Source organism: Salvelinus namaycush, chromosome 18 (assembly GCF_016432855.1).
Source record: "Salvelinus namaycush isolate Seneca chromosome 18, SaNama_1.0, whole genome shotgun sequence".
Lineage (NCBI taxonomy): Eukaryota > Metazoa > Chordata > Actinopteri > Salmoniformes > Salmonidae > Salvelinus > Salvelinus namaycush.
The window spans coordinates 40,564,027-40,591,326 of NC_052324.1; the positions used below are offsets into that span (position 1 = coordinate 40,564,027).

Here is a 27,300-nt window from a genome sequence, read left to right on the forward strand (position 1 = left end):
CTTTTATGGATCAATAAGAAGATGCTCAATGGGGCTAAGCAAAATATTTGTTTTCTAATCTGGATATGCAAATGACCTGATTCGCTGACTGAAATCATATAGGTGTAATTACCACGAAGTAAGGCAATTGGGGACAACAAGAACAAGTAGGCGTGTTCTCGTGAGTGTTTTAAAGTAGTAATTATCTACAACGTTCACGAGATGATCACGTCTGGCGGCTACAATATTTCTATAAACTCTGTACGTAGAGTCCACTGTTGAGGTGTCGCAAAACCGGTGAATTGAATGTCAATACAATGTTGCGGCGCAGCTCAGTGTTGCTCGGGTGGGAACAAAATAGCTCTGTAGTTTGAATCGCTGTCTGTCTGTCTGCTGTGCTGTGTCCCTTTTTCCACCAGCGTCCAGCGATAATGCTTCAACCCAAAGTCAAGTCGGTGGTGACAAGAGATGATTTTGGGTACTGTCCGAAGAGGAATCAGGGGATAGTGGATTGTTTCCAAACCGGGGGCATTTCTAATGTGTCCCTTGTGGTTAACGCCTCCTTGGCGAAATAAGCGACAGAGCTGGCCAAAATTAGATGTAGTAAAGTAGGCTACGTGTTTTACTTTCATAGCTCATTTGTGACGCTTAATAGACTACAGATACATTACATTAAGGGTGTGTTCGTAAATTCAATCTGGAATGTCACAGTGCGCTATGGGCGTTCGTATATTCAGAGCGTTGTCAGATTGTCCATTCGTATATTCAGAGCGTTGTCAGATTGTCCATTCGTAAATTCAGAGCGTTGTCAGATTGTCCATTTGTATATTCAGAGCGTTGTCAGATTGTCCATTCGTATATTCAGAGCGTTGTCAGATTGTCCATTCGTATATTCAGAGCGTTGTCAGATTGTCCATTCGTATATTCAGAGCGTTGTCACAGATTGTCCATTCGTATATTCAGAGCGTTGTCACAGATTGTCCATTCGTAAATTCAGAGCGTTGTCAGATTGTCCATTCGTAAATTCAGAGCGTTGTCACAGATTGTCCATTCGTAAATTCAGAGCGTTGTCAGATTGTCCATTCGTAAATTCAGAGCGTTGTCAGATTGTCCATTCGTATATTCAGAGCGTTGTCAGATTGTCCATTCGTATATTCAGAGCGTTGTCACAGATTGTCCATTCGTAAATTCAGAGCGTTGTCAGATTGTCCATTCGTATATTCAGAGCGTTGTCACAGATTGTCCATTCGTATATTCAGAGCGTTGTCAGATTGTCCATTCGTATATTCAGAGCGTTGTCACAGATTGTCCATTCGTATATTCAGAGCGTTGTCACAGATTGTCCATTCGTATATTCAGAGCGTTGTCAGATTGTCCATTCGTAAATTCAGAGCGTTGTCAGATTGTCCATTCGTATATTCAGAGCGTTGTCAGATTGTCCATTCGTATATTCAGAGCGTTGTCAGATTGTCCATTCGTATATTCAGAGCGTTGTCACAGATTGTCCATTCGTATATTCAGAGCGTTGTCACAGATTGTCCATTCGTAAATTCAGAGCGTTGTCAGATTGTCCATTCGTAAATTCAGAGCGTTGTCACAGATTGTCCATTCGTAAATTCAGAGCGTTGTCAGATTGTCCATTCGTAAATTCAGAGCGTTGTCAGATTGTCCATTCGTATATTCAGAGCGTTGTCAGATTGTCCATTCGTATATTCAGAGCGTTGTCACAGATTGTCCATTCGTAAATTCAGAGCGTTGTCAGATTGTCCATTCGTATATTCAGAGCGTTGTCACAGATTGTCCATTCGTATATTCAGAGCGTTGTCAGATTGTCCATTCGTATATTCAGAGCGTTGTCACAGATTGTCCATTCGTATATTCAGAGCGTTGTCACAGATTGTCCATTCGTAAATTCAGAGCGTTGTCAGATTGTCCATTCGTAAATTCAGAGCGTTGTCACAGATTGTCCATTCGTAAATTCAGAGCGTTGTCAGATTGTCCATTCGTAAATTCAGAGCGTTGTCAGATTGTCCATTCATAAATTCAGAGCGTTGTCAGATTGTCCATTCATAAACTCAGAGCGTTGTCAGATTGTCCGTTAGTAAATTCAGAGAGTTTCGCTCTCTGAGCGTTCAGAGCGCACACTGGACGCTCTGGCCGAGTAGTTCGGTTGATCAGTGTTCTGACCTCACAACGGCAGTCAAGCACCCAAGCTAACTGGCTAATGTTGGCTAGCTTGCTACCTACTTCCAGATACAAATGAGAGAACACCTCACTCTGACCATTTTACTCGCCCTACCAGAGCTGGTTAGGCTGTTTTATAATCCAGAGTTTTGGTGACTGTTTACTGACACCTGCTACAGACAAGGGGAGTTGAGCGTTAGTATACTAAACTGGATACAATTTTTAAAACATTACAATATATTCACAACATATTTCACAACACATTAAGTGTGTGCCTTCAGGCCACTACTCTACTACCACATATCTACAATACAAAATCCATGTGTACGTGTGTGTATAGTGCATATGTTATCATGTGTGCGTATACATGTGTCTGTTCCTATGTTTGTGTTGCTTCACAGTCCCCGCTGTTCCATAAGGTGTATTTTTTGTCTTGTAGGGTATGCATGGGTGTCCGAGCTGTGTACCAGTAGTTCAAACAGACAGCTCTCGGTGCATTCAACATGTCAATACCTCTCACAAATAGTAGTGATGAAGTCAATCTCTCCTCCACTTTGGGCTGCCCTGTTCTGAGCCAACTGCAATTGTCCTAAGTCCCTCTTCCACCTCTCACAAATAGTAGTGATGAAGTCAATCTTTCCTCCACTTTGGGCTGCCCTGTTCTGAGCCAATTGCAATTTTCCTAAGTCCCTCTTTGTGGCACCTGACCACACAGCTGAACAGTAGTCCAGGTGTGACAAAACTAGAGCCTCTAGGACCTGCCTTGTTGATAGTGCTGGTAAGAAGGTAGAGCAGCGCTTTATTATGGACAGACTTCTCCCAATCTTAGCTACTGCTGTATCAACATGTTTTGAGAGGTCTTCAGTGAGAGTGAGATTTCTTCAGTGAGAGTGAGATGTTATCAGTGAGATTTCTTCAGTGAAAGTGAGATGTTATCAGTGAGAGGTCTTCAGTGAGATGTTATCAGTGAGATGTCTTCAGTGAGATGTTATCAGTGAGATGTTATCAATGAGAGGTTTTCAGTCCCTGTGTCCAAGACCACCAAGGTAACCTGTCTAAATGACTACCGCCCTGTAGCACTCACATCTGTAGCCATGAAGTGCTATGAAAGGCTGGTCATGCCTCACATCATCAACATCATCCCAGACCCTGGACCCACTCCAATTTGCATACCGCCCCAACAGATCCACAGATGATGCAATCTCTACTGCACTCCACACTGCTCTTTCCCACCTGGACAAAATGAATACCTATGTGAGAATGCTGTTCATTGACTACAGCTCAGCATTCAACACCATAGTGCCCTCCACACTCATCACTAAACTAAGGACCCTGGGATTGAACACCTCCCTCTGCAACTGGATCCTGGACTTCCTGACAGGCTGCCCCCAGTTGGTAAGGGTAGGTAACAACACAGAGAGACCTGGCAGTGTGGTGCCAGGACAACAACCTCTCCCTCAACATCAGTAAGAAAAAGGAGCTGATTGTGGACTACAGGAAACGGAGGGCCGAGCACGCCCCCATCTACATCGTCGGGGCTGTAGTGGAGCAGGTCGAGAGCTTTAAGTTCCTCGGTGTCCACATCACTAAGGAATTATCATGGTCCACACACACCAACACTGTCGTGAAGAGGGCACGACAACACCTGTTCCCCCTCAGGAGACTGAAAAGATTCGGCATGGGCTCCAGATCCTCAAAAAGTTATACAGCCCTAACCATTGAGAGCATCTTGACTGGCTGCATCACCTGTGTAGTATGGCAACTGCTTGTCATCCGACCGCAAGGCGCTACAGAGGGTTGTGGGTACGGCACAGTACATCACTGGGGCCGAGCTCACTGCCATCTATGACCTCTATACCAGGCCGTGTCAGAAGAAGGCCCTAAAAATGGGCAAATATTCCAGCCACCCAATTCATAGACTTGTTCTCTCTGCTACCGCACTGCAAGAGGTACCGATGCACCAAGTCTGGAACCAACAGGAACCTGAACAGCTTCTGCCCTCAAGCCATAAGACTGCTAAATATACTGAACAACAATAGAAACGCAACATGCAACAATTTCAATGATTTGACTGAGTTACTGTAATATAAAGAACTCAAGTCAATTGAAATAAATAAATTAAGCCCTAATCTACGGCTTTCACATGATTGGTCAGGGGCGCAGCCATGTGTGGACTTGGGAGGGCACGGGCCCACCCACTGAGTTTTTCCCCACAAAAGGGCTTTATTACAGACATATATACTCCTCAGTTCCATCAGCTGGTCTTCGGGTGGCTGGTCTCAGATGATACCGCAGGTGAAGAGGTCTCTGGGCTGGCGTGGTTAGATGTGGTCTGCGGTTGTGAGGCCGTTTGGACGTACTACTAAACTCTCTAAAACAACGTTGGGAGGCGGCTTATGGTACAGAAATGAACATGAAATTCTCTGGCAACAGCTCTGGTGGATATTTCTGCAGTCAGCATGCCAATTGCACACGCCCTCAAAACTTGAGACATCTGTGGCATTGTGTGTGAAAAAACTGCACATTTTAGTGTGGCCTTTTGTCCCCAGCACAAGGTTGACCTGTGTAATGGTCATGCTATTTAATAAACTTCTTGATATTCCACACTTGTCAGGTGGATGGATAATCTTGGCAAAGGAGAAATGCTCACTAACAGAGATGTTAAGAAATTTGTGCACAAAAGTTGACAGAAATAATCTATTTGTGCATATGGAAAATGTCTGGTATCTTTTATTTCAGCTCATGAAACATAGGACCAACACGGTACATGCTGCATTTATATTTTGGTTCAGTATAGATAGTTAAATAGTTAACCAATAGCTACCCTGACTATCTGTATTGACCCTTATTGCAATAATTTATGACTCCTCACATACGTTGCTATTACAGTTTATCTATATTGTTGCCTAGGCACTTTATCTGTACATATATGCACATATCTACCTCAATTACCTCGTACCCCTGCACATCAACACAGTAATGGTACCGTGTATATAGCCAAGTTATCGCTAATCATTGTGCATTTATTCCTTTTGAATTTTACACAATTAAATAAAATGTGACTCGAGTATGGTGCCCTCTAGTGGCAGGTTGTCGCTAGAAGCCAAATTAAAAAGTCTGAACACTATCCCATCCACAGTTTGCCTTGTCAGGCAAGCCACTGACTTTCATGTAGGCTACAACTTTCAGCTGTGTCCATTGTTTCCGGATTTGAAATACAGACCAGCCTATTATGGAAATGTCCGTTAATGTATAGTGGAATCCCTTTCTATGGTGTCACTCTGACCACAGACTTTGTCCCGCCTTCACAACTGCTGAATCCCTACACATTAACTTACCTATTGTTGAATCTTGCCTTTCCCCTTCACGTCTACAGTATATATCTTGCCCAGGGACTGCAGTTGAAAATTATTTAAAACACACACTTTATTAAACAAGAAATGTTGCACCGTCCCTCTAAAACTAACATTTTAAAAAGTGTTCCCATTCCCAACATATTTATTCACCCAGCCTCAGGGACAAGCTCACAGCAGTCATTCACCCAGCCACAGGGACAAGCTCACAGCAGTCATTCACCCAGCCACAGGGACAAGCTCACAGCAGCCAGACAATGGGACCAAATGGTTAGCCATCTTTATTATGAAACATTGGACTGAATCACACAGCTGTTACAACCTACTGGCAGACAGACCTCTCCCAGCTCAGTGTAAGGTACCTGTTACATAGGACCACTGTCACTGTGAGGTAAAATAAGTCTGTGTTAAACAATGGCACCCTATTCCCTATATAGTGCACTACTATAGACCAGAGCCCTATTCCCTATATAGTGCACTACTATAGACCAGAGCCCTATTCCCTATATAGTGTACTACTGTAGACCAGAACCCTATATAGTGCACTACTTTAGACCAGAGCCCTATATAGTGCACTACTTTAGACCAGAGCCCTATTTCCTATATAGCGCACTGTGTATGAACACAGCACATAAGTGCCCTACAATTTGGCCAGAACCCTATAAAGGGAATAGGGTGTCATTTTGGACTCAACTTCAGTCCCCTGGCGTTGCCCCAATCAGGTCTGACCCTTCACTAAGACCTTGGGGGGGGGGGCTGTTCTGTTCCAGTGGCTATATCGGCCACTCAGATATACATATATACGTGTGTTAGTCTCTCGTGATGACAAATAAGATTTGGTTCACGGTGACAAGATTATATTTATGTCGAGAGAAAGGCGGTGGGGTTCCGATTTTGAAATGTGTATGTTCCGTTTGACCATACGGGTGGGAGTGACGATGAGCTGACTGGAGAGTAGACTTACAGCCAACAGACTGGATAGTAGACGTACAGCTAAATGTGAGGAGTCAGAACTACTGTTTTCACTTCCCACTTTGTCTTGAGCAGACTGCAGTGGGTGGGGTATACAGCCGCCTTATAAAACACAGAGGGAGATAAATGCTTTTGGTTCAGAAGGAGGTCTCAGAATACAAATGGAGAAAATATGTCCAATGCAAAGAGGAGCATCCTCATAAAACAGAAAATAATGGAAACTGAAGTACATTATGAGTACTCTTCCGTTTTCCAATCCTAAAAAGTCATTTTGGACCAACGGGGAGAATAAAACAGAGACAATTATCAACCAGTCAATTACACTTGTAACTGATGACAATATTGGCTTATTAAATCGGTTGCCATTTTGTTTCAGTCTGCTCAGTGGACTGGCTCCAAACTGAGTGGATGGACAACGATGAGGGCTTGTTCCACAGAATACAGTGCAACTACAGAAGCAGAGAAGTCAAAAGGAAAACATTTCAGCACATACTTCCAGGGCCTAGCTAACATTTCATTTTGGGGTGTGACAGACCAGGGTGAGACTAGAGAACAGGAAACAGAAAATAAGAAAAGCAGAACCACAACTTTTCATTCTCTGTCAGAAAAAATCTCCTTCCACAAATTAGTGCTACCACAAGATGCATACGGTACTCAAGCTGTAATTTCTTGTTCTTCCTCTTTTTAAACAAACAGCAAAACTAAAAACACAGGATTTTTTTTTTTTTATCATTTCCTTCTACTCCCCCCCCCCCCTCCTTAGTTCACCATCTTTAACATGGAAGTACTCTAACCATTTATGTTTTCCTGTCTTTTTCATGTTAATTTAAGAAAATAGTAGAAAGTTAGTAACGGCCTCCAACTCTCACCAGGAGGAGAAACCTGTCTGATCCAGGGTCCTGCGTAAAGGGTAGGCTGGGGCGAGGCTGCAGCCAGGCGCCGGAGCGAGGCTGCTCCTGGGCTGCTAGGATGACATGTATGTGTGAGGAAAGAATGGAGGAGAGGATGTGTGGGGAGATGGGGAAGAGAGAGTGGGGGAAGGTACAGAGAGAAGGGAAAAGAAGACATACATTTGGTTGTGGGGGTGAGGAAGGGAGAGAGAAAGGGCTACACACTGGTCAGGTGATCAGTCCATTGGTCTCTTTTCTCCATGTTTCTTTGTAAACTCTTCTGCGTTCTTAAAGAATTTTTTCCGGTCCTTTGAGTATTCTTCTGCTAAGTCTGCCCTCAGGGGGTGCTCTGGCTGGGGGTCGTTCACCAACGCAATCAGGGACTGAATTACTGCAGAATAGACAGGGAAAACAAACGCATTACTACAAAATCAATTACTACACTGAGAACCTAAAATGACTAGTGCAAGTTTTTATTTTCCTGTCATCTGCTCCAGTGTCAGGGTATTACGGAGGAGGCAGGTTGCTCCAGTGTCAGGGTATTACGGAGGAGGCAGGTTGCTCCAGTGTCAGGGTATTACGGGGGAGGCAGGTTGCTCCAGTGTCAGGGTATTACGGAGGAGGCAGGTTGCTCCAGTGTCAGGGTATTACGGGAGAGGCAGGTTGCTCCAGTGTCAGGGTATTACGGAGGAGGCAGGTTGCTCCAGTGTCAGGGTATTACGGAGGAGGCAGGTTGCTCCAGTGTCAGGGTATTACGGAGGAGGCAGGTTGCTCCAGTGTCAGGGTATTACGGAGGAGGCAGGTTGCTCCAGTGTCAGGGTATTACGGAGGAGGCAGGTTGCTCCAGTGTCAGGGTATTACGGAGGAGGCAGGTTGCTCCAGTGTCAGGGTATTACGGAGGAGGCAGGTTGCTCCAGTGTCAGGGTATTACGGAGGAGGCAGGTTGCTCCAGTGTCAGGGTATTACGGAGGAGGCAGGTTGCTCCAGTGTCAGGGTATTACGGAGGAGGCAGGTTGCTCCAGTGTCAGGGTATTACGGAGGAGGCAGGTTGCTCCAGTGTCAGGGTATTACGGAGGAGGCAGGTTGCTCCAGTGTCAGGGTATTACGGAGGAGGCAGGTTGCTCCAGTGTCAGGGTATTACGGAGGAGGCAGGTTGCTCCAGTGTCAGGGTATTACGGAGGAGGCAGGTTGCTCCAGTGTCAGGGTATTACGGAGGAGGCAGGTTGCTCCAGTGTCAGGGTATTACGGAGGAGGCAGGTTGCTCCAGTGTCAGGGTATTACGGAGGAGGCAGGTTGCTCCAGTGTCAGGGTATTACGGAGGAGGCAGGTTGCTCCAGTGTCAGGGTATTACGGAGGAGGCAGGTTGCTCCAGTGTCAGGGTATTATGGAGGAGGCAGGTTGCTCCAGTGTCAGGGTATTACGGAGGAGGCAGGTTGCTCCAGTGTCAGGGTATTACGGAGGAGGCAGGTTGCTCCAGTGTCAGGGTATTACGGAGGAGGCAGGTTGCTCCAGTGTCAGGGTATTACGGAGGAGGCAGGTTGCTCCAGTGTCAGGGTATTACGGGGGTGGCAGGTAGCCTAGTGGTTAGAGGAGGGTGGCCTAGTGGTTAGAGGGGGTAGCCTAGTGGTTAGAGGGGGGCGGCATGTAGCCTAGTGGTTAGAGGGGGGCGGCATGTAGCCTAGTGTTTAGAGGGGGGCGGCATGTAGCCTACTGGTTAGAGGGGGGAGGCAGGTAGCCTAGTGGTTAGAGGGGGGAGGCAGGTAGCCTAGTGGATAGAGGGGGGCGGCATGTAGCCTAGTGGATAGAGGGGGGCGGCATGTAGCCTAGTGGATAGAGGGGGGCGGCATGTAGCCTAGTGGATAGAGGGGGGCGGCATGTAGCCTAGTGGTTAGAGGGGGGAGGCAGGTAGCCTAGTGGTTAGAGGGGGGAGGCAGGTAGCCTAGTGGTTAGAGGGGGGAGGCTAGTAGCCTAGTGGTTAGAGGGGGGAGGCTAGTAGCCTAGTGGATAGAGGGGGGCGGCATGTAGCCTAGTGGATAGAGGGGGGCGGCATGTAGCCTAGTGGATAGAGGGGGGCGGCATGTAGCCTATTGGTTAGAGGGGGGAGGCAGGTAGCCTAGTGGTTAGAGGGGGGAGGCATGTAGCCTAGTGGATAGAGGGGGGCGGCATGTAGCCTATTGGTTAGAGGGGGGAGGCAGGTAGCCTAGTGGTTAGAGGGGGGAGGCAGGTAGCCTAGTGGATAGAGGGGGGAGGCAGGTAGCCTAGTGGATAGAGGGGGGCGGCATGTAGCCTAGTGGTTAGAGGGGGGAGGCAGGTAGCCTAGTGGTTAGAGGGGGGAGGCTAGTAGCCTAGTGGTTAGAGGGGGGAGGCTAGTAGCCTAGTGGTTAGAGGGGGGCGGCATGTAGCCTATTGGTTAGAGGGGGGAGGCAGGTAGCCTAGTGGTTAGAGGGGGGAGGCAGGTAGCCTAGTGGTTAGAGGGGGGAGGCAGGTAGCCTAGTGGTTAGAGGGGGGCGGCATGTAGCCTAGTGGATAGAGGGGGGCGGCATGTAGCCTAGTGGTTAGAGGGGGGCGGCATGTAGCCTAGTGGTTAGAGGGGCAGGCATGTAGCCTAGTGGTTAGAGGGGGGCGGCATGTAGCCTAGTGGTTAGAGGGGCAGGCATGTAGCCTAGTGGTTAGAGGCATGTAGCCTAGTGGTTAGAGGGGTCCCGACTTGACACGTATGCGAAACTCAACTTTCAGGAAAATCCAGCACTGTTATGTGTGTAAAAGTCCAAGCTAATGTTTCAGCGCTCCCACCAGAGGGCTGACCGCACTCCCACCAGAGGGTGAGTATGGGGAGACTGAGGCTCACCCACCTTGGTCCGTTTTGGTGGCTGGCTTCCAGTTCTCTGCGCTGATGACAGGCAGACACACCTGTCCCTTCTCGTCGATGTTGGGGTGGTAGATCTTCGTCTTGAACGTGATCTTGGGGGGCTTGAAGGGGTACTCAGCGGGGAAGATTAATTCAATCCTGAAAGCTCCCTTGTCATAAGGAGCGTTGTCCTATTAGAGAAGTAATGTGTAGAAAATAAACCACAGTTAGTGCGACAATGACCATACCCAAGGAGCAACCCGTGTAACTCTGTAACGACATTCCATACATGTAATAGTTCTATAACTACAGCAGGGCTTCTGTGACCTTAATAGCCTTCATGAGAGAATTGTGAAACCATGACGATGATAAGGAATAAAAAAACACTTACAGGGACAATGAGACCTTGCCAGGTCAGTATGTTGGATTCATCCACTTGAATGTTTCGGAAGTTTTTCATTCCAGACTTGCGAATCTCTTCAAGTTCCTGAAAAGAGAGCGACATACAACATTATGACATGTTAAGCGACCCCTCCAATGAGGAAAAGGAACATGAGTGTAATGTACAATCCTACTCTTAGGAAGGGGTTAGGACAACTTCCAATGACTGTGGCTCCGCATTCACTACAATAAGTCAGATGTCATTCAAGTCATTATGCATAAACAGAGAGCCATCTGCCTGTGAGGCATCAATGTCCGTGAATGAAGCAAATATGGCATCGACATGTCTTGTTGATGTAAACAAACCTAAAAGCCAGAAAGCTTACTAATTCATGTTTTGTCAACACAATTCAGTTTGCGGAGTGTTTATTATTGGTTAGGTCTAGAAAACGTTTCGGTTTCGTTTACTGCTGCAAACCTTCATGATGACCTCATGAGATAACTGCACCATGAGTAAATGTTCTACAATGCCGTCGTGTTGATAAGAGCCATATCTGGCTGACTATCTAACGTTAGTAGTATAGGCCTATAGGCCTACATAAATGGCTAGCTATCCAACGTTAATGTTTGTGACAAACTATAACTATCAAATATAACACTTGACTAAATGTACTTCCACAACCATATGTGCAGTGATAGTTAATGCTATTAGTTAATGCTATTACTAGCTAACCACTTGCGGTTTCGTTTCTAAAACGAAAGCACATAGTTTATAAAGTCGTTAACTACTACATTAGCTGACTAGCGAGATAGCTAGCTAACGTTACAGCAGTTAACGTGACTATAGCTAAATCGCATTGATAAACAGGGCTAACTTGAAACGTTAAGTAAAACCGTTGTGCGACTTGCTAATCCTCTAAACATTGGGACAATGAGATTGGGCACCTGACTCACATTGTAAGTGAAACGCCCTTTCTTGGTTTAGCTAGGTAGCTAACGCTATTTGGGCGATATGGGGAGCTAGCTAGCTAAAGTAGCTAGCCATCAAACAAACCGCTCAGACAGTTGGCGTAGCTAGCTAGCTACAGTAGCCTAGTTCAATAATGAAAATTGTTCAGCAATCGCAAGGTTGTGACAATAAGAATTCGATGTGTCAATTTTTCCTTCCGTGCCGGAGATTGGTGTCAGTTCTAAGTATTTGCGAGCAACATTGCATACTGGTTTCCCTGTTGTGATCCTCAATTTGGCTTAAATTTGCCGGTGTTTCCAAACCAGGAGTGTATTAATTACGCTGATTCTGTGGCAAACCGTTCCGTCTGACGGTATGTTACAAAACGTTTTGCAACGAAAACGAGTTTATATTGGATAGACTGAGGTAGGTCCCTCTCCGTTTCGTTCACTCTGTTTTGTTCTCAAACGGTAAACTGTTTCCGATGTAAGAGGTAATGAATACACCCCATAGTTTGAGCTAGCTAACCTAACTAGCTAACGAAAGCTATCTAGTCAACGAAACAGTGACTTCTCGCTTTTAGCGGGACATTATTTCAACACACAACGTTACGGGACAAATACCCATCATGACCGCAGCTTTGGGCTGAATAATGACTAAGCCCTTAGATAGACCATTCGGCTTAAATGTTGATATATATATATGAAAATAGTGCGATCATGAGATTTACCTTGTGCAGTCTCCTGCTCGCCGCCATCTTGAATCTACTGTGGGTACCCAGAATACACTGCGGTGACAGGGCGGCTTGCTTTCGCAGTTCCAAAAAGCGACGCACTGGATGCATTATGCGGATACAAATTGTCCGACTTGCGCTTACATGAACTTTACAACAGCCATGTGATCAGAGGACATGGAGTTTCGACTGCAGTCGACATGCTCCTCACTCGTTGCAATTTGCAGTAATCGCCTACATTGTGGGAAGCATTTGTCAATCATTAGTGTTATTGTTTGACAAACGCGACCAAATACATGACTGAGACAGGAAGAAACTTTGCCGATATTCATGATTCAATTGGATATGCACAAATGAATGTGATATTTCAGGCTCTTGCTGCCCAATTGATAGCAATGTACACACCTATATTTAAGTGTTTGATTTGGGGACTGGAGACATGTTTATTTCGGCAATACAAAAAACAACGTTTCTAAACAATGGCAACACTGCCATGTTGCACCGAGCATTACTGCTGGAAAACCACATCAGTATCCGACTTTTTGCTGTAGCAGATGCACCTCCAGTTTGCAGTCGGTTTCTTCAGCCTTACCAAACAAGCCCACTCTTTTCACTCCGCTTTGATACAACGTGATTTTCAAAGCAGGTTGGGAGAGCATTTTCGCTAATCCCACCCCCTTTCCTAACTTTAGCCTCAGTCGCCTAACCTGCTACGTTAATTATTCTAAACTGCTGCGTAAATTCTCCTATTCTGCTACAAAATGCACTTCGGTAACGAAGTGGCGTAAAAATAGTGTTACCAGTTCCAAAAAGGCAATGGGCCGCCTTCCAAAGTGTGTTTCGTTATGGGGATAAAAATTGTCAGACTTGCGCCTACATGACGACTACCTGAACTTTACAAAAAACGTGATCATATGTCACTAAGTTTTGACTGCACTCAAAGAGAAGAGGTGAAGCGAGAGGAATAGCCTAAAATGCCCAGAATCTGTCTTTTCCAGAAGGTAGCGTATTTTGTTTTGCTCACAAAGCGAGGAATTTTTTGAAATGGAGGTCCACGAGAGTGTCGAATTTGGTATGGCTTGTTTTAATCGAATATAAATTTCGTTATGCTTGTTACGAGTGTAACCTAACGTAGCAGGCGTAAAATAAACGCCTGAAACTAGATTCCCTACATTTTTTAAATATATATATTTTTATTTCACATTTATTTAACCAGGTAGGCCAGTTGAGAACAAGTTCTCATTTACAACTGGGACCTGGCCAAGATAAAGCAAAGCAGTGTGACACAAACAACAACACAGAGTTACACATGGATTAAACAAACGTACAGTCAATAACACAATAGAAAAAAATCTATATACAGTGTGTGTGCAAATGAGGTAAGATTAGGGAGGTAAGGCAATAAATAGGCCGTAGTGGCGAAGTAATTACAATATAGCAATTAAACACTGGAGTGATAGATGTGCCTAAGATGACTCTACTGGTCTCGAAGAGAAGAAAAATAACAGGCCTCTTCTGCACTGTTCAACCAATCCAGTAAATGTAGAGGAGTTTAAGATTAGGGTTGAATGCGGGAACCCCGGTTACAGAGATTTACCGCCCAAAACCCCTCCCTTTTCCCGTGATAAATGTCTGTGAGAAACCAGTAAATTATAATAAATCATTTATATGAACAGCATTGCGTGAAATGGAACTGTTTAATTATATTTGATGTTTAAATCTGGCTTCTCTACGGCCTCTGCATGATGAATCATCAACGCCCAGGGTGGGGAGAGACAGCCCATCTCAGTATGGAGCGCAGTCAACAATTAATTAATTTACCCAATAGAGCATATAGCTCAAATCAAAATGTATTGGTCACATACACATGGTCAGCAGATGTTATTGCGAGTGTCGCTAAATGCTTATGCTTCTAGATCCGACAGTGCAGCAGTATCTAACAGTTAATATCTAACAATTCCACAACAAAAACCTAATATCTAACAAATTCCACAACAAAACCTAATACACACAATCTAGTAAAGGAATGGGATGAGAATATATAAGTATAAAATATATGGATGAGCAGTGACAGAGCGGCTAAGATGCAATAGATAGTAAAGAATAGATAGTAAAGGATACAGTATACATTATACACATGAGATGAGTAATGCGAGATATGTAAACATTCTTAAAGTGGCATTATTAAAGTGACTAGTGTTCCATTTATTAAGTGGCCAATGATATCAAGTGGAGAAGGTGGAACGTTTTAAGTTCCTCGGTGTACATATCACCGACAAAACTGAAATGGTCCACTCACACAGACAGTGTGGTGAAGAAGGCGCAACAGCGCCTCTTCAATCTCAGGAGGCTGAACAAATGTGGCTTGTCACCGAAAACCCTCACCTAACTTTTACAGGTGCACAATTGAGAGCATCCTGTCGGGCTGTATCACCGTCTGGTACGGCAACTACACCGCCCACAACCGCAGGGCTCTCCAGAGGGTGGTGCGGTCTGCACAACGCATCACCGGTGGCAAACTACCTGCCCTCCAGGACACCTACAACACCCGGTGTCACAGAAAGGCAAAAAAAGATCATCAAGGACAATAACCACCTGAGCCACTACTTGTTCACCCCGCTATTATCCAGAAGGCGAGGTCAGTATAGGTGCATCAAAGCTGGGACAGAGAGATTGAAAAACAGCTTCCATCTCAAGGACATCAGATTGTTGAACAGCCACCACTAGCACAGAGAGGCGGCTGCCTAACTCTCCACTGCTATCCGGTCGATGTGCTCCCATTGCTGTTTCCTGAAGTCCACGATCATTCCTGAAGTCTAGCTACATCTATGGGATTTTATGTTTTTCTGTCGTGCGTAATGTGCAGTAGCCTATATCTTATGTATTGGATAACAGCACAATCATTTGGTCTTTTCGGGGTTTGGGCTCATAAAATGTAATTAATATCCAATGTCCAATCAGGGTCAGGTAGCACCAGGCTTGCATTTTCGATCAAAGCTCTAATCAAATCCAGACATAGGCCTATTTATATACTGTAATGAAACAGGCAGGGAGCAGGTCTCGAACCCTCGACCTTCTAGCCTGAGGTCCGGCGCGCTATCGACTGTGCCGTAAAAGAATGCTCGTGCGGCAGAGTCGATATCCGAGTTTATAAACCCAGGGTCGTTACAATACTTTATAACGCTTTTGAATGACACTTCCGGTTTTGTCGGGAAATACCGGATTACTGGTATTTGACAGTTGTGGCTACTTTGCGTGATGTATTGTTGTCTCTACCTTCTTGCCCTTTGTGCTGTTGTCTGTGCCCAATAATGTTTGTACCATGTTGTGTTGCTACCATGCTGTTGTCATGTTGTGTTGCTACCATGCTGTGTTGTTATGTGTTGCTGTTTTGCTATGTTGTTGTCTCTCTTTGTGTAGTGTTGTCCCTCTTGTCGTGATGTGTGTTTTGTCCTATATTTATATATTTTTTTATATTTTTACTTTTAATCCCAGCCCCTGTACCGCAGGAAGCCTTTGGCTTTTAATGCTTTTAGAATGAAAAAGTGATTCATTCTAGGGATGGAACATTTGGAAAATACCGGGAAAATATTAAACCTTAGTTAAAATGGGAGTGTCGCCTTGTTAACGCAGAGAGGAAGAGGCGAAGCGAGGTTTCACTCTCGCCAAAATAAACCCAATGCGTTTCTATGGGTTTATTTTGGACCTAAACTTGTTGCCTGCCTTCCCACCTTTGGGACAATGACTCCCATTGTTAGGTTGGAAACATGAGCATCTCGTCATTATATACAGATCTCTGTATGTAATCCAGAAGCAGAAATTGCATGACAGGCTCGCTTTCCATTTCCCCTGACAACCAGAACATCCGATTTGGTAGAGACTGTTATGAGTGTACTGATAGGACACGTGACATCCCGGAAACTTTGAGAAAAAACACATTATGTGCTGTATAGGAGTTGTGCCTGCTGTTCACACGCGTATCGACCCTCTCATTGGCTAGAATGGTCCCAGCTGATCTCACCTCCTCCCGCTTGCCTTCCATCTTTGAGTATTTCCATTGTTAGAGAGGTCACATGTCTATCTTGTCAATGGGCTTGTTTGAGTGGTAAGGCCAAAGCAACAGACTGCAGACAAAAGTCGAGGAGTGAAGTCGGGAGGAGGTGCATCTGCTACAGACAAAAAGCGGACACGGATGTGGATTTCCAACAGCAAGGCTCAGTGCAACATGGCAGTGACTGACATTGTTTATGAAAGGATTTTATTTATTTATTTAATATCGAAATAAACATGTCTCCAACCCCATATCAGGCATTTACAAACTGAAATCATGTGTGTGTATATATCATGTGTGAGCCTCAAATATCACATTAACTTGTACGCCTCCCGGGTGGCGCAGTGGTCTAGGGCACTGCATCGCAGTGCTAGCTGCGCCACCAGAGACTCTGGGTTCGCGCCCAGGCTGGGCTGGGTTCGCGCCCAGGCTCTGTCGCAGCTGGCTGCAACCGGGAGGTCCGTGGGGCGACGCACAATTGGCATAGCGTCGTTTGGCCGGTAGGGATATCCTTGTCTCAGTATGTAAAATGTATGCACTCTACTGTAAGTCGCTCTGGATAAGAGCGTCTGCTAAATGACTAAAATGTAATGTAAATGTACATATCCACTGTACACATATGAATCGCGGCAAAGTTGCTTCCTGTCAAATTTTTTGTCACTTTAGCGTGGGTCAAACAATAACACCCTTATGATGGTTGACAATTGAGCATCCCACTATGCAGGTGATGGCTTCAGGATGAAGCTGGTGAAGAGCAACTGAAAAAACTTAGTTGAAACTTCATGACCTTTAATCAAAGGATTTTTGTAAAGTTCACGCAGTCGACATATAGATGCAAGTGAGATCATTTTAATGCCCCACAATGCAACACACTTTGAAAGGCTGTGACCAACGACTTGACAAATGTATCTACTTGAACGTACCCAATCTTTGCTGCAGTCATCTGCAGTTGCTTTTCACCAACCTCATTCATCATGCAGCCATCGATCTGCGTTGTGGGAGGCTCGATTGTCAACCAATCATTATGGTGTTTTTGTTTGAGTCATGCGAATGTGACCAAAGACCTAATTTAAACAAGAACTAACTTTACAGGATTCGTGTATAAGTGAGGGCATTTGATTAATCTGGCCCAGATGAAAGTTGATTGTATTTGTTTTGGAACCTGGTTGCCTCCCATGCGTGAGCCAGATTCCCTGTTCAAAGCCCATGGCGAAGTCGGCTCAAAACAAAAGCAACGTAATTAAGCACGTAGACTAATTAGTAGGATTCTGGGTTTTCACATGCAAAAGTGATTGCTTTTTATAAAAACGCGTTGTCTGCCTTCCCAAAGAAAACTAGTTTGAAAATTCTAAAAATGTATTTTTATGGAAAATAGATGTTTTCAGGACGATGCATCATGCTGCCTTGTTGACAACATGACCGAGCGGCGCAGATTACTGTTTGATTTGAGAAGGGCGTTCCTCCCTAACGGCTTTTGCCCGTTCGCGTCACGTGTCATAGACTGGTGCCTCGCAGCTCAGTATAATCTACTCCGCCTATTTACAGTGGACAAATGCATGAGGCTCTCTCTAACCAATTGATATTACAATAGTATAACCAACATAACCAAAAAGAAAAGTGTATAAACGATGCCAACACTGCTGTGTTGCACTGAGCTTTGCTGTTGGAAAACCACATCCATGTACAGCTTTCAGATGTACCTAATACTTTCAGATGCACCTGTCTGCCAGGGGCACACTCCAACACTCAGACATAATTTAAAAACAAAGCATTTGTGTTTAGTGAATCTGCCAGATCAGTTGGTAGGGATGACCAGGGATGTTCTTTTGATAAGTGCGTGAATTGGACCATTTCCTGTCCTGCTAAGCATTCAAAATGTGACGAGTACTTTTGGGTGTCATGGAAAATGTATGGAGTAAAAAGTACATTATTTTATTTAGGAATGTAATGAAGTAAAAGTCGTCAAAAATTTAAATAGTAAAGTAAAGATACCAAAAAAAACTACTCAAGTAGTACTTGAAAGTATTTTTACTTAAGTACTTTACACCACTGCATGTAGGTAGGGGTAAAAGTAACTAGGCAGTCAGGGTAGATAATAAACAGAGTAGCAGCAGTGTATGTGGAGAGTGTGAAAGTGTGAGTTGGAGTATCAGTGTAGTGAGTGTGTGGGTAGAGTCCAGTCAGCGTGTGGGTAGAGTCCAGTCAGTGTGTGGGTAGAGTCCAGTCAGTGTATGGGTAGAGTCCATTCAGTGTGTGGGTAGAGTCCAGTGAGTGTGTGGGTAGAGTCCAGTGAGTGTGTGGGTAGAGTCCAGTGAGTGTGTGGGTAGAGTCCAGTGACTGTGTGGGTAGAGTCCAGTGAGTGTGTGGGTAGAGTCCAGTCAGTGTGTGGGTAGAGTCCAGTCAGTGTGTGTGTGTAGAGTCCAGTCAGTGTGTGGGTAGAGTCCAGTGAGTGTGTGGGTAGAGTCCAGTGAGTGTCTGGGTAAAGTCCAGTGACTGTGTGGGTAGAGTCCAGTGAGTGTGTGGGTAGAGTCCAGTCAGTGTGTGGGTAGAGTCCAGTCAGTGTGTGGGTAGAGTCCAGTCAGTGTGTGGGTAGAGTCCAGTCAGTGTGTGGGTAGAGTCCAGTTAGTGTGTGGGTAGAGTCCAGTCAGTGTGTGGGTAGAGTCCAGTCAGCGTGTGGGTAGAGTCCAGTCAGCGTGTGGGTAGAGTCCAGTCAGCGTGTGGGTAGAGTCCAGTCAGCGTGTGGGTAGAGTCCAGTCAGCGTGTGGGTAGAGTCCAGTCAGTGTGTGGGTAGAGTCCAGTGAGTGTGTGGGTAAAGTCCAGTGACTGTGTGGGTAGAGTCCAGTTAGTGTGTGGGTAGAGTCCAGTCAGTGTGTGGGTAGAGTCCAGTCAGTGTGTGGGTAGAGTCCAGTCAGTGTGTGGGTAGAGTCCAGTCAGTGTGTGGGTAGAGTCCAGTCAGTGTGTGGGTAGAGTCCAGTCAGCGTGTGGGTATAGTCCAGTCAGCGTGTGGGTAGAGTCCAGTCAGCGTGTGGGTAGAGTCCAGTCAGCGTGTGGGTAGAGTCCAGTCAGCGTGTGGGTAGAGTCCAGTGAGCGTGTGGGTAGAGTCCAGTGAGTGTGTGGGTAGAGTCCAGTCAGCGTGTGGGTAGAGTCCAGTCAGCGTGTGGGTAGAGTCCAGTCAGTGTGTGGGTAGAGTCCAGTCAGTGTGTGGGTAGAGTCCAGTCAGTGTGTGGGTAGAGTCCAGTCAGTGTGTGGGTAGAGTCCAGTCAGTGTGTGGGTAGAGTCCAGTCAGTGTGTGGGTAGAGTCCAGTCAGCGTGTGGGTAGAGTCCAGTCAGTGTGTGGGTAGAGTCCAGTGAGTGTGTATACAGCACCGCAAGAATGTTAGTACAAAAATAAGGTGGCCAATGCAAATAGTCCGGGTAGCCATTTTATTAACTGTTCAGCAGTCTTATGGCTTGGGGCTGTTAAGGAGCCTTTTGGTCCTAGACTTGGCGCTCCGGTACTGCTTGCCATGCGGTAGCAGAGAAAACAGTCTATGACTTGGGTGGCTGGAGTCTTACACAATTGAGAAGTTTGAGAGCTGTGTGCTTTCTCTGCCCGACATATTATATGCTATATGTGTGCAGCGCGCATGTGATAAATAATCTAAGTAACGAATGAACAGCTTTGGGAATCCATCTGTTTAAAACATTTTTTTTTTTTTTTTTAACATAACCTAGATTAAAAATAGCATTATTACAATATATTTTTCACTGGCCCAAGCGGGCGACTGACAGGGTTGATCTACTGGCCTGGAGGGTTTCCAGCGGGCAGCCCTGTTTGTCGAGCTCTGCTGATACCATAGTATTTTCTGGCGTATTTTATGTTTCTGAAGAGCATGAGAAAAAATTTAAACATTACAATTCTTGAAAATATATTTTTCATTTAATTGTCAGGTTGTAAAATTCCAAATATTCTGAGAAAAGCTTAAGAAAATAGTTTACAATCCTCCTTAAATGTAAACTGGTATTTGACAAGTAAATGGACTAAAATAAAGTATACCATATGGGCCCATCCTCTTGATCTAGAACGGCTCAGTTTTTGGAGGTGCCTTTGGCAGTGCTCTTCTTTGCAGTGCTCTTCACCACTGGTGTCACCTTTGCAGTGGCAGTGCTCTCCTTTGCAGTGCTCTTTGCCACAGTACTCTTCACTGCAGTGCTCTCCTTTGCATTGTTCTTCGCCGCAGTACTCTTCACTGCAGTGCTCTCCTTTGCAGTGCTCTTCGCCGCAGTACTCTTCACTGCAGTGCTCTCCTTTGCAGTGCTCTTCACCACTGGTGTCACCTTTGCAGTGGTAGTGTTCTCCTTTGCAGTGTTCTTTGCCACGGTGCTCTCCTTTGCAGTGCTCTTCACCACTGGTGTCTCCTTTGCAGTGCTCTTCGCCGCAGTACTCTTCACTGCAGTGCTCTCCTTTGCAGTGCTCTTCGCCGCAGGACTCTTCACTGCAGTGCTCTCCTTTGCAGTGCTCTTTGCCACAGTGCTCTCCTTTGTAGTGCCCTTCGCCCCAATGCTCTCCTTTGTAGTGCTCTTCACCACTGGTGTCTCCGTTGCAGTACTCTTTGCCACAGTGCTCTTTGCCGCAGTGCTCTCCTTTGCAGTGCTTTTTGCCGCAGTGCTCTTTGCCGCAGTGCTCTCCTTTGCAGTGCTCTTCGCCGCACTGCTCACCTTTGTTGTGCCGTTTTCCGCTGGCAAGAGAGTTGTATATGAGCAGATTTATGAATATGTCAACAAACAAAATCTGATGTATGATTTTCTGTCAGTTTAGAAAAACTTACACCACTGATTCATGTCTACTTTACTTGACTGACTTCATCAGGAAAGAAACTGATGAGAGAAATCCCTGTGGAATGGTACTGCTTGACCTACAGAAGGCCTTTGATACAGCTAACCACTGTCTCCTAATCTCCAAACTGGAGGCACTAGGGTTAAGCAGTATCCCTTTAGGCTGGGTAAAGTTCTACTTGTCAGGTAGGGAGCCAGTGGTGGAGGAGATAATAAGCTATCTCTGTACAAACTGATCATTATTTTTGGGTCCAGACCTACACTACCGGTCAAAGTTTTAGAACATCTACTCATTCAAGGGTTTTTCTTAATTTTAAATATTTTCTACATTGTAGAATAATAGTGAAGACATCAACACTATGAAATAAGACATATGGATTCATGTAGTAACCAAAAAAAGTGTTGAAGAAAATCAAAATATATTTTATATTTGAGATGATTCAAATAGCTACCCTTTTCCGTGATGATAACTTTGCACACTCTTGGCATTATCTCAACCAGCTTCACCTGGAATGCTTTTCCAACAGTCTTGAAGGAGTTCCCACATATGCTGAGCACTTGTTAGCTGCTTTTCCTTAACTCTGTGGTCTGACTCATCCCAAACCATCTCAATTTGGTTGAGGTCGGGTGATTGTGGAGGCCAGGTCATCTGATGCAGCACTTCATCACTCTCCTTCTTGGTAAAATAGCCCTTATACAGCCTGGAGGTGTGTTGGGTCATTGTCCTGATGAAAAACAAATGATAGTCCCACTAAGCGCAAACCAGATGGGATGGAGTATCGCTGCAGAATGCTGTGGTAGCCATGCTGGTTAAGTGTCAGACAGTGTCAAAGACAGTGTCACCATCAAACCACCCCCACACCATAACACTTCCTCCTCCATGCTTTACAATGGGAAATACACATGCAGAGATCATCCGTTCACCCACACAAGTTAACTACACATGGTTGATGATATTACTAGGTTAACTAGCTTGTCCTGCGTTGCATATAATCAATGCGGTTTCTGTTAATTTATCATCGAATCACAGCCTACTTCGCCAAACGGGTGATGTTTTAACAAAAGCGCATTCGCGAAAAAAGCACAATCGTTCCACGAATGTACCTAACCATAAACATCAATGCCTTTCTTTGAATCAATACAGAAGTATATATTTTTTAAACCTGCATATTTAGTTAAAAGAAATTCATGTTAGCAGGCAATATTAACTATCGGAAATTACTTCACTTCTCGTGCGTTCATTGCATGCAGAGTCAAGGTATTTGCAACAGTTTGGGTCGCCTGGCTCGTTGCGAACTAATTTGCAAGGATTTTACATATTTATTTATTTCACCTTTATTTAACCAGGTAGGCTAGTTGAGAACAAGTTCTCATTTACAACTGCGACCTGACCAAGATAAAGCAAAGCAGTTCGACACATACAACAACACAGAGTTACACATTTTCAAGAAGGCACACCTGTTAATTGAAACGCATTCCAGGTGGCTACCTCATGAAGCTGGTTGAGAAAAGAGTGTGCAAAGCTGTCATCCAGGCAAAGGGTGGCTATTTGAAGAATTCCAAAAACAATAAAAAATATATTTAATATAACACTTTTTTTGTTTACTACATGATTCCATATGTGTTATTTCATAGTTTTGATGTCTTTAATATTATTCTACAATGTAGAAAATAGTAAAAATAAAGAAAAACCCTTGAATGAGTAGGTGTTCGAAAACTTTTGACTGGTAGTGTAAATTGTGTAGGTCCTCTGAAATCAGATTGGAGTTAGGGGTTGAGGTGCTGACTACCAAAACCTCTGTTAGCTATCTGAGGCTTAGGTGTCCCAGATTAGACTGGGTTTGGTTTACAGGAGTATTTATGGTTCTGCGCCCAGATATCTAACCGATTACTTTCCCCATGTTAGGGATGCACACAATCACAGCACCAGATCAGGTGTTGCTAATGTGTGCTTATGCAGGTTCAGGAGTAATGCTGGGAAAGGTATTTTCTTGTATACTGGAGCCTCAGAATGGAATGAGTTGCCTCTGCCCATAAAAATGACGATCTCTCTGGGCAGCTTTAAAATTAAAGCAAAAAACAGTTTGATGTCTTCTGGGCTCATTTGGATGTACCTTACGCTGTAACTGAAATTGAGATAGATGTTCTTCTTTGTTTTTATGTTTTATTATCTCTCTGTCATACTGTGTTCAACCGTGTTGGATCTTGCCTAGTCATTGTTTCAAGAGGACCACAATGGAAATAAGTCCCAGACTTTATTGTGTGTTATCCTTAATGATTTAGCTCATGTGCATATATGGCTTTTCAAGTTTTGTGTGCTTGTTTTTAAAAATGCTCAAATGAATAAACTAAACTATACTAAATTACTCCTTTGCAGTGGTCTTGTTCTAATTTTAATTTGAACCTGTAGCAAAAACAACAACATTTCCTGGCAGCCAATCAGTGCCTGTAGAGAATCTACACCCCGTGTAAGAAAATGTGATTAAAATGTGATTTAATTGTCATTTGTTTGTCAACTATCTACAAAAAAAATACTCTGTAATGTCAAAGTGAATTTTTTTTTTAGATTAAGGAGAAAGAAAACACTAATATACCTTGATTAGATGAGTATTCACCCTTCTGACTCAATACATGTTAGAATCTGTCACGTTCCTGACCTGTTTTCCTTTGTCTTGTATTTATTTAGTTGGTCAGGGCGTGAGTTGGGTGGGTTTGTCTATGTGTGATTTTCTATGTTGGGATTTTGTGTTCGGCCTGGTATGATTCTCAATCAGAGGCAGCTGTCAATCGTTGTCCCTGATTGAGAATCATACTAAGGCAGCCGGGGTTTCACGTGTGTTTTGTGGGTGTTTGTTTCCGTGTTAGTGTTTTCACCACACGGTACTGTATAGGTTTCTGCACTTCGTTTATTTGTTTTGTATTTCAGTGTTCAGTGTTCGTTATAATAAATCATCATGAGCACTAACCACTCCGCATATTGGTCCGATCCTTCTCGCCTCTCCTCGTCCGAGGAGGAAGAATATGACAGCCGTTACAGAATCACCTCTGGCAGCGACTACAGCGGTGAGTCTTCTTGGGTAAGTCTCATGAGCTTTGCACACTTGTATTGTGCAATGTTTGCCCATTATTATTTTCAAAATTCTTCAAGCTCTGCCAAGGGGTTGAGGATCATGGCTAGATAGCAATGTTCAAGTCTTGTCATAGATTTTCAAGCAGATTTAAGTCAACTTGGCCAATCAGGAACGTTCACTGTCTTCTTGGTAAGCAACTCCAGTGTAGATTTGACTTTGTGTTGTAAGTTATTGTCCTGCTGAAAGGTGAATTCATCAACCAGCGTCTGGTGGAAAGCAGACTGAAGCAGGTTTTACTATTTTTCCTGTGCTCCTTCCATATTTTAGTTATTTAATAGTAAAAAAATAAATATATTTTTTAATTTCACTTTGACATTTATGGAGTATTTTGTGTAGATCAATGACAGAACATTACAATTAAATCTATTTCAATCCCACTTTGTAACGCAACAAAATGTAAAGAAAAGTTCAAGGGGGTGTTGACCTTCTACAGGCACTGTATATTTAACAATTAGCGACATTACACTTAACTATACTGAACAAAAATATAAAGGTAGCAATTTCAAACATTTTTACTGAGTTACAGTTCATATAAGGAAATCAGTCAATTGAAATAAATTCATTAGACTCTAATCTATGGATTTCACATGACTGGGCAGGGACGCAGCCCTGGGTGGGCATAGACCCACCAACTTGGGTCTATCAGAATTAGTTAAAGATAGAAATACTCCTCAGTTTCATCAGCTGTCCGGGTGTCTGGTCTCAGACAATCCCGCAGGTGAAGAAGCCGGATGTGGAGGTCCTGGGCTGGCGTGGTTACATGTAGTCTGAGGTTGTGAGGCCTGTTGAACGTACTGCCAAATTGTCTAAAACGGCATTGGTGGAGGCTTATGGTAGAGAAATTAACATACAATTATTTTAGTGGCCCTTTATTGTCCCCAGCACAAGGTGCACCTGTGTAACGATCATGCTGTTTAATCAGCTTCTTGATATACCACACCTGTCAGGTGGATGGATTATCTTGGCAAAGGACAAATACTCACTAACAATGATGTAAACAAATTTGTCAACAACATTTGAGAGAAATAAGCTTTTTGTGCTTATGGAACATTTCTGGGATCTTTTATTTCGGCTCAAAAAACATGGGACCAACACTGTACATGTTGTGTTTATATTTTTGTTCAGTATATTTCTAAATATCAGGTTTCTCCTCAAAGTTATGATGGTAATTATTTACAATATGTTCACTTGACCGGTGTTCTCCTGTAGTCTGGTGCAAAATTATTGGCACCCTTGATAAAGATGATTAAAAAAATACTTATAAAATAAATAATAAAAATACTGAGTGCCAAAAAAATGGAAAATCATATTCTGTTATACTAATACAATTGCTCAGAGAAAGACATTTTGTTTAACAAGTAATAAAACATGTTCTTAAAAAATAGGGGGTTAATATTATTGGCACCCTGTTTTCAATACCTCACCTTGTGAGGATAACGGCACTGAGTATTTTTCAAAAATGTTTTATGAGATTCTAGAACACATTGGGAGGGATATTAGATCATTCCTTCATACAGAATCTTACCAGATGTTTTATGAGATTCTAGAACACATTGGGAGGGATATTAGACCATTCCTCCATACAGAATCTTACCAGATGTTTTATGAGATTCTAGAACACATTGGGAGGGATATTAGACCATTCCTTCATACAGAATCTTACCAGATGTTTTATGAGATTCTAGAACACATTGGGAGGGATATTAGATCATTCCTTCATACAGAATCTTACCAGATGTTTTATGAGATTCTAGAACACATTGGGAGGGATATTAGATCATTCCTCCATACAGAATCTTACCAGATGTTTTATGAGATTCTAGAACACATTGGGAGGGATATTAGACCATTCCTCCATACAGAATCTTACCAGATGTTTTATGAGATTCTAGAACACATTGGGAGGGATAGTAGACCATTCCTTCATACAGAATCTTACCAGATGTTTTATGAGATTCTAGAACACATTGAGAGGGATCTTAGACCATTCCTTCATACATAATCTTACCAGATGTTTTATGAGATTCTAGAACACATTAGGAGGGATCTTAGACCATTCCTTCATACAGAATCTTACCAGATGTTTTATGAGATTCTAGAACACATTGGGAGGGATATTAGACCATTCCTTCATACAGAATCTTACCAGATGTTTTATGAGATTCTAGAACACATTGGGAGGGATATTAGACCATTCCTTCATACAGAATCTTACCAGATGTTTTATGAGATTCTAGAACACATTGGGAGGGATATTAGACCATTCCTTCATACAGAATCTTACCAGATGTTTTATGAGATTCTAGAACACATTGGGAGGGATATTAGACCATTCCTTCATACAGAATCTTACCAGATGTTTTATGAGATTCTAGAACACATTGGGAGGGATATTAGACCATTCCTTCATACAGAATCTTACCAGATGTTTTATGAGATTCTAGAACACATTGGGAGGGATCTTAGATCATTCCTCCATACAGAATCTTACCAGATGTTTTATGAGATTCTAGAACACATTGGGAGGGATCGTAGACCATTCCTTCATACAGAATATTTTCAGATCCTTGATATAGTCTGCGTTTATGGACTGTCCCCTTAAAATTCAAACCAAAGATTTTCAATGATGTTCAAGTCTGGAGACTAACCATTCCTTTATGGATTTTAATGTGTGCTTGGGGTTATTGCCTTGCTAGAAGATCCACATGTGGCCAAAGTTTCAGCCTCCTGGTAGAGGCAACCAGGTTTTTGACAAAAAATGTCCTGGTACTGGGTAAAGTTCATGATGCTGTTGACCTTAATAAGGGGTCCCAGGACCAGTTGAAGCAAAATAGACCCATTACATCAAAGATCTCTGACTCTGTGGTCACTAGAGATCCCATGGCACTTATTGTAAGAGTAGGGGTGTTAACCCCGGTGTCCTGGCTAAATTCCCAATCTTGGCCCTCTTACCATCACGGTCACCTAATCATCCCCAGCTTCCAATTGGCTCATTCATCTCCCCTGTAACTATT

At 43.8% G+C, this 27,300-nt stretch overlaps 2 protein-coding genes across 2 annotated transcripts in view; both read right to left on the reverse strand.

Annotated features, from left to right (window-relative positions):
- Positions 1-5,779: 5,779 nt before the first annotated feature.
- LOC120063434 (ubiquitin-conjugating enzyme E2 L3-like) lies at positions 5,780-12,385 on the reverse strand. The gene is made up of 4 exons (XM_039013804.1): positions 12,287-12,385; positions 10,618-10,713; positions 10,231-10,417; positions 5,780-7,769 (listed from the first exon to the last, which is right to left on the reverse strand). The coding sequence occupies exons 1-4, from the start codon at positions 12,311-12,313 to the stop codon at positions 7,615-7,617; spliced, it is 465 nt and encodes a 154-aa protein (XP_038869732.1). The 5' UTR covers positions 12,314-12,385; the 3' UTR covers positions 5,780-7,614.
- Positions 12,386-20,070: 7,685 nt separating this feature from the next.
- Positions 20,071-27,300, reverse strand: part of LOC120062817 (neurofilament medium polypeptide-like) — a 28,347-nt gene continuing 21,117 nt past the window's right edge. The window contains exon 3 of the mRNA XM_039012891.1: positions 20,071-21,058. Coding sequence (XP_038868819.1) covers positions 20,409-21,058 — 650 coding nt within the window. The 3' untranslated portion in view covers positions 20,071-20,408. The remainder of the gene's footprint in view (positions 21,059-27,300) is intronic.